General features: G+C 53.2%; 1 protein-coding gene across 1 annotated transcript; it reads left to right on the forward strand.

Annotated features, from left to right (window-relative positions):
• The first annotated feature begins 4,265 nt into the window (after positions 1 to 4,265).
• LOC133281075 (G-protein coupled receptor 183-like) lies at positions 4,266 to 7,229 on the forward strand. Its single transcript, XM_061476238.1, has one exon. It carries the CDS (start codon positions 4,343 to 4,345, stop codon positions 5,399 to 5,401), a length of 1,059 nt encoding a protein of 352 aa, XP_061332222.1. The 5' UTR covers positions 4,266 to 4,342; the 3' UTR covers positions 5,402 to 7,229.
• The last annotated feature ends 556 nt before the right edge of the window (positions 7,230 to 7,785 follow it).

Genomic DNA, 7,785 nt, shown 5'->3' on the forward strand with positions numbered 1-7,785 from the left:
GGTGAAACATCCATGCAAAGGCCTCCAGGAGGGAGAGGGGGCTGCAGGAAGCCTTCGTTGGATGGCAAAGAGTGATGTCCTTTGTGAGGATGGGAGAGAGAGCCCTGGTGATTCGGAGGCGCACATCTATCCCAAAACACCAAACACCTGGCTCTGGGAAGGGCAGCACTGACCCCCAGCAAGCAGTGAGAGGTAGCGGCTTGGCAGGGACCTGGCTGGGGTTGTGCTGTGGTTAATGGCCATGATCCACAAGTCAGGGAAGAGACCGTCCATACTCAGTGTTTGCATAAGACTCCCCTGGGAGGTGTCCCCAGTGCCCTGGTGGTGTCCCTGGCAGCAGGGACACCCCAGGACAGCAGCTCCCATTTGCCCAGGGACAAGTACCTGTGCTGCAGGACCCTTGCTTGATCCTTGCCAGGCCCAAGGAAAAGTGGCTCTGTGCAAATATGGACAGCAGAAGAAAACCTGGACCGAGCTTTGAAGTCAAACCTCAAACCCCAAATCCCACACCAGGTTTCATCCAACCTCTGCCCTCAGTAAAGGGCAGCAGCTCTTAAATGAGATGGCTGTAAACTGGGGTGGACAGAGCTTCTCAGTGCTGCCAGGGGTGGGGGGTCCCTCTCCAGCTACCTTGGTGTTGCAACGGCAGGGAATGGGCTCTCCCTGCCCCATTCCCCCATCCGAAAGGGGCCGTTACCCGTGGTGCAGTGCAGCATTGCTGGGCTCGGTGGGGCTGCCTGTGCAAAGGGGTGGAGCTGGGTTGCACTCCTGTAGCACAGCACCTGCTGCATGCAGGGCAGGAGCATGTTTTGCACAAAAGAAGAAGCCACTTCCTTTCGTCTGCATTGCAGAAAGAAAAATAAAACCAGGCAGACAGCATTGTTTTCCCTCCTTATTCCCAAGTCCCTGTCACCTGGACCTTTAGGCTTCTCTGCTGTTTTCAAGGCTGGTGATGCCACATGGGGCATCTCCCTTCTCTGGCTCCCCATGACCCGCTCTACACTTGCCTCCCTATGAAGGACCTCACCTTCTGCTCAGGGGCTGAGCTCACCCCCCCAGGCCTCCCCTCTATCCAGCCCTGCTTCGACACAGTGAAGCCTTCCTGCTGGGAAGTGCAGAGCCCCAGGGACAGGAGGGGTTGTACAAGGGCGTGTTTGACTGAATGGAAAAAGTCCCAAGTGTGAATTTGCATCACAAAATGCCCCATCCATCATTATCGTTGCTGAGCACTGGTGATGGCGATGAGCTGGAGTCATTGCAGCACCTGCCTGGAAGGTGATGGCATTTCGCCTGGCTTCATCGTGGATTTATTTCCTTGAGAGAGTTAATCTCTAGAGATAAAAGTCTCAAGTGAGAGAGCATAATGAAAGCGGACAGGAGCAAAGCATCCCAAAGCACAGGCAAAAAGTCAGCTCTTCCATCATCAGTGCTACAGTGACCCCTGACTTCAGGCCAATCAATACTTATTTCAGCCACAGCTCTATTCCATGCAGTGCATTAGGTAGATGACAGGGAAGTTCTGGATCCACTCGCCAGTGCAGGTTCAGGATTTCTGCAGGCATAACACTTCCCTAATGTTACATCCATCAGGAATTTCCATCATCATCATGAAACAGCTCAAGAACCTTTGAGCCCCACACAAGTTTGATTAACTCCTGACAGATGTGCATGTAGTAAATCCCCATCTCACTAAGGAGTATTACAAATCATTTATTCAGCAATTATTCTCTCATTAGCAAACTTCTTCTTGCATGAGATATAAACCCTCAGAGCAACAAAAGTTTCTCCAACAGATGGTTGTTAGCAAGTTTTCACTATTACTTTTGCTAGGTGCCTTCAACTTGTAATAATTCATGACAATATCAGTCACTGTGTAATTTCTATATGAATGACCCACAGTACATGAGTACACAGATTAGTATGGAGTTTAATGCCACTGTGTTGTAAAACATTATGAATATTATGCAATTAAAGAATTGGTTGAGCTTTACTAGCTCAGAGGGAACTGTAAGTTTAGCTTAAATGGAGTCTTAACCTTGACACTTCTTGGCCTCAGGATTTTTCTGTAGTGCCCTGAATGTCCCGTGATGGGAATTTCCTACTTTATTATGAGTTTTGGGGAGAGGAAAAAAAATGAAACAAGCAAGATGATCACCACCACCACCAAAAAAAACCCTAAAACCACTAAAAAGTGCATAAAATCCTCTTGGGATTTAAAAGTCCCTGTGGTCTCCATTAAATAGCTACTATGGGGAAGGCCATTCTGATGGCCATGGGGCAGCCTAAGCTTCTTGCAAACATTTTGGGAAGTGCTGGGGGGGGGAATATTCTCTCTCTCCCATGGGAAAATGTACTGGTTGCCTGTACCAGTCTCCAGCAGCACCTGCATGTAGGCCTGTGGGCAATCAGAGCTCTCCACTGCCCGGCACTCTGCAGGGACAGAGCAGGCTCTGTCCCACCTGAGAGCTCCAACTGAGACAAAAGGCTTTGGCCTACTTTGACCAGACAACAGATCATCCTAATAATGAAAATATACAATGAGGGTGGTGAGGCACTGGCACACGTTGCCAGGACAAGTTATGGATGCCCCATCCCTGGCAGTGTTCAAGGCCAGCTTGGATGGGGCTTTGAGCAACCTGGCTAGTGGAAGGTGTCCCTGCCCATGGCAGGGGGGGTTGGAACTGGATGATCTTAAGGTCCTTTCCAACCCAGACCATTCTGTGATTCTGTACTTCCACTCAGGGCAGATTGTCTCATTCCACTCAGGTTAGCGTCAAGGAGCCGTGTCTGGTGGTCTCTGTGTGTGTGTATGAAAGGCAAATCTGGGTTTTGCCACAGCCTGGGGAGCTCTGACAAGCACCAGCCACAGGCACAATAGGCTCCATGGGAGATTCATCCTGACTTTTTTAGGTACCATAGTCTGATGGTTCTGCCCTGGCCATGCATATGTGTCCAGGGTTGAACACTCTGGATGGCACATGGGCCAGAGCTGGGCTGTTGTCATTGTTCAGTCGCATTTCGCATCCTTGTAGAAATTTTCAGAGCAAAACCCAAAGTCAGCTCAGGTGTCAGGAGCGATTGCTGTGCAGGTACAGTCATTTATCGTCTCCAGCTCAGCCACTACTGAGAATAACCCCCACTGCAGCAAAATGCCTCTTACACACTGAAAAGAAAAACCTCAAACCCAGAAAGAACACACATTTTTACTAACCCGAAGAGAGAGAGAAAAAAAGAAAAAACAACAAAAAACCCCAGACGTCAGGGTGCTTTTATAATGTGAGCGAATCCCAAGAGGCGCTCACAACGCAGCCGGGTGCGTGCAGGCAGGGAGGCGAAGAGGCTGCCCCCCTCCCGCCCCAGCACCGGCCGGGAGGAAGAGGAGGAGGAATAAAGAAGGAGGAATAGAGGAGAAGGAGGGGAAGAAGGAGGAGGCACCTCCGCTCCCAGGTTAGAGCCCTGATTTCTCTTTGGGGCGTGTGCGTGTGAGCATCTCAGCCCCGCCGTCTGGGGACCGTCCCGTCCCGTCCTGCCCCGTCCCGTCCCGCCGCTGTTGCGCGCCAGCGGAGTGGAGCCCGGAGGCGACCCCGTGGGGTGAGCGCAGGGCCGGGGGGCGCGGGAGGGAAGGCGGGGGATGGAGGTGCGGGTGGTCCCCAGCCCGTTGCGGCGTGCGGAGCCGTGTCCCGCAGCAGGACGAACGGCGGGAGGGTGTGCGGGACACAGGGGTTCTGTGCTGGGTGTGTATTCCCTTCTCCCCGCTTTGGATGGGATGAGATTTCTGGGGAAAGCCGGGATTTTTCCTCTCTTTGAATTCCTTCAGGTGTGTTCCTGTTCTGGTCCCAACCCGGGGGTCGCAAAGGTGCTGCTCTTTGCAAAGGGGAGCAGAGGTGATCACCTCTGCACCCCCAGCCCCACCTGATCACCCCTTCCCCACGCCCACTGCTTTCTGGGCATTTTCTCAATGGAGCTCCCCATTTCGATGAATAAAAGACATCGCTGTCACCAGACAAGATTGGGACCTTTGTGTGACAGGGTATCTCCTCTCCTCCCTTTCTGGAATTGATCTGCAAAAAAAAAAAGCCCAAAATAAGAGGATCTGGTGACAAGAACACAATGAGTCACAGCCTTTGTTGGGGCGCTCGCACCGAAATCACAAGAGGTGCATTTTTCCAAATGACTCGGGCTGTGTGCTGCTGGGGGAGGCAGGGAGCAGGGGACTGACTGGCTTTTTGCTTTGCAATGAGGGCTGGCCCTATGGGTGCCACTCCTGTTATCAATAAGCTGCAAGTTTCATCTCTGTTCTTACTCCAAGGGAGAGGGCAAGAGCTCACAAGGCACTGTGGAAATGGCTGTTGTGGAGGCTGTGTTCTCGCCTGCCAACCTCACCTCCAGCAACCAGAGCAGCTGCAATGTGCACAACCACCACTTCACTGCCAAAGTCACCTTCTCCCTCTTCTACACTGCCCTGCTGGTGTTTGGTTCCTGCGGGAACATCCTGGCCCTCTGCATCACCTTCCAGCGCAGGAAGAAGAAACTCAACTCCACCAACCTCTACCTAGTGAACCTGGCCCTCTCTGATGCGCTCTTCACCCTGGCACTGCCGGGCAGGATTGCCTACTATGTCCTGGAGTTTGACTGGCCATTTGGGGACTGGTTCTGCCGGGTCACAGCCTTCATTTTCTACATGAACACCTATGTGGGCATCTACTTCATGACCTGCGTGAGTGTGGACCGCTACATCGCCGTGGTGCGCACCAAGCACCCCAGCAGGATCCGCAAGATGAGCCGTGCCAGGGGTGTCTGCGTCCTCATCTGGTCCTTGGTGTTCCTGCAGACAGCGCCATTGCTCCTGCGGCCCATGACGCGGAGGATGGGGGACAAGTTGACGTGCATGGAGTACTTCAACTTTGAGGAGATTCCCAAGCTGCCTTACCTGCTCCTGGGGGCCTGCGTGATTGGATTTTTCCTGCCTGTGGGCATCATCTTGGTGTGCTATGTGAGGATCAACGTCAAACTCTGCCAGACAGCCAAGGAAAACCCTCTGACAGTGAAGAATGGGCACCACCGCAGGGCCTTCACCATCATCCTGGTGGTGCTGCTGGCTGTCTTGCTCTGCTTCAGTCCCTATCACCTCAATATCATTCAGTTCATGGTCAGGAAGATCCTGTACCAGCCGTCCTGCCGTGAACAGCAAGCCTTCAAGATGTCCCTGCAAGTTACTGTGGCGTTCATGAACCTCAACTGCTGCATCGACCCCATCATCTACTTCTTCGCCTTCCGGGGCTACAAGCGCAGGCTACTCCGCATCTTCAGGAACAGCGGCTCAATGACCTCCTCCTCCACTGCCAAGACCCCCTCTGACAGCAACAGCCACAGCCAGCAACCTGGCTCCATCTCTGTCTAGTGGCACAACTCCTCCCTTTCGCTCTGGCCTGCAGCTTATGAACCATCCCCGAGGGCAGGAGCTTGAGTTGGGCTGCAAGGACCAGCACCTCCAACAGGCTGCATCGCTTCCCTTCCTGAAGCCAGGGGCTCTCACAAAGCCAAGCCAGCTGGGACACAGCCTTGCCTGGCTCCACATGGCTGGCTCTGTGAGCAGCACTGCTGGACCACCATCCTGGAGAACAGAGTGGTCCATTTTCATTCCATCCCCAGAGGAGGTAGCTGGTGCAATGGCAAACCCAGCTGGGGGCTTCTCAACACTGCACCACGCCACCCTCCCTCCCCAGTCTGCATTCCCTGTGGGGCTGGTGACTGCTGGTGACCACCATGGCTGTCCTGCCTCCCTGCCCTGGAGCACTGGGGCAGTGTCCCCACGGGCCTTGGAGCAGCTGGCATGGAGCACATGTACTCAGGGCATTTCAGGAAAAGGCTGGGATGTTACTTCCACGCAGAAAGTTGTCTGCAGCTCCTTACCCGCACTGACAAACAGCACCTTCGCTCTCCTCTAGCTCAGCATCCCCACTCTTGCACCCAGGTGCTGCATGGGGTGAGCAGTGAAAGCAACCAGAAAAGCCCTTCCTCAAGGGAGGGGGTGAGGATGTGAAGCTGCAGAGCTCCTGGGAGTGCTGCTGCATGCATCCGCTGCTTGGGCGGCTGCTCCTTCCCCAGGGCGCCCTTCCTCGCTGCTGACAGCGCTGTGGTTGCCCTGGGACCCATTGACAGGAAGGGATGCCGGTGCTGGGGCTGCAAACCCTCTCTGAGGGCACTTGCTGGGGAAACCCTCCCACCCTTACCTGAAGGGAGTGGAGGAAAGGGGACAAGGAGTAGCCTTACCTGACCTTGACTGACCTTTGCTTGAACCTGTTGCCCTGACAAGTCCGAGAGACTTGCTAAGGGCAACTTACATGTTGGGTTCCCGTGGAGTTATGAGCCCGTGCGATAAGGAGGAAGTCATCAGGAGCAGGGACTTCCTAGGCTCTTTTCTGAAGTCACAGGACTATGATAAAACAAACACATGCAGGATTTCACAGTTCCTGGGAATTCTGCTCTTCTGGTTGAGGCTGGAAGGGACAGAAACCTGCAGAGGGACATGAAGAGGAACAAAGCCAGCAGCTTTATTCTGCTGAAAAGTAAACCTGAATGGACACTTTTGATTAATACAAATAACTCTCTCAGGTAATAATCTTTCTTTATGCCTAGAAAGTTAGTAATAGTCATGTACAGCCCTTTCTCATTTTGAATGTGCACAAATGTGCTTTTGGATGATGGTCGTTTTACTTATGGTACGGTAAGTGTAGCATCCTGAAGGCTGAATAAGAGGGATGTCTAAAATAATTCAGGTGGGAAAGGGACTCTGACAGGTCCTTTCAGAAAGCTGTCTGAGTCTTCCTCAAAGTGGGCCTGACCCCAGTGCTGGCCTGCAGAGAGCCTGTGTCCTGAAAAGCACAGTGTATGAGGAGGAGTTAATATGCAATAATCTATCAATGGTCTGAACACCTTACAGGAGCCTGGCTAGGCTGCTGGTTGCAGTATAGTTACGCTGCCCTGTTAATCTGTCAAAGAAGCGTCGGCTGGAAGGGACCTCTCTGCCTCACGTCATCCAACAGCCTACTCAAAGCCAAACTGTGGCTGGCATAGTGTCAGGCTGGCCATGGCTTCATCTAGCCAAGGCTTGGAGCCTCCATGCAAGGCAGCTCCCCCCACCACCAAGGGGTGCTGCATTGCCCTACGTATGGAAACATTTTCCCCACTGTCCAGTCTGAACCTCCCCATCCAGAGCTGGTGACTGTCACCCCTCAGATCACCCAGTTGCGCTGGGCAGAGCTCCGAATTCCTGTGTGGCTGGTGGGGGCTGTCTGGAGGACAGTAGTACGTAGCTATCCATCTCGGAGAGCCTCCACATGAACACCAGAGCACAGGTCCACAGTGGTGGCCAGCCCTCCTCAAGACCACAGCACAGACATGCTTTGCCAGGCTGGAGCCCACAGCTGAGGCAAAGGCAAGTCTGTGAGGAAGCCTTCTCAGAAACAGGTGGACTATAAACATAGCCTTGTTTGCTCCTTATCGGGTTCTGTTTTTCTCTGAAGTATTTTAGTAACAAAGGTATCTCCATGTTTCACCCTCCTGCTACCAGGAAGAACCTTTGGAAAAAGAAATAGGTGAATAGCTGCGTGTAGTGCTGCACGTGACAGGTGAATCCAGCCTCCATCCTCTGGACTGATGCCAGCCAGGGGTCCTTTGCTGGTGAAAGTACCCACCCGGGGACAGCAGGCAGCTAGCTGGAGCCAAGAGAACACCCAAGTGGTGGAGAGGAGAGGGACTTGGGCAGGATGGTCAGAAGGAGCA

Source organism: Pezoporus flaviventris, unplaced genomic scaffold (genome assembly GCF_033815535.1).
Source record: "Pezoporus flaviventris isolate CSIRO_AGI_PZ_B2104156 unplaced genomic scaffold, CSIRO_AGI_Pfla_v1 ptg000095l, whole genome shotgun sequence".
NCBI lineage: Eukaryota > Metazoa > Chordata > Aves > Psittaciformes > Psittacidae > Pezoporus > Pezoporus flaviventris.

Coding starts and splice junctions, on each gene's coding strand:
- LOC133281075 (XM_061476238.1), top strand. CDS start 4,343: ATGGCTGTTGTGGAGGCTGTGTTCTCGCCTGCCAACCTCACCTCCAGC.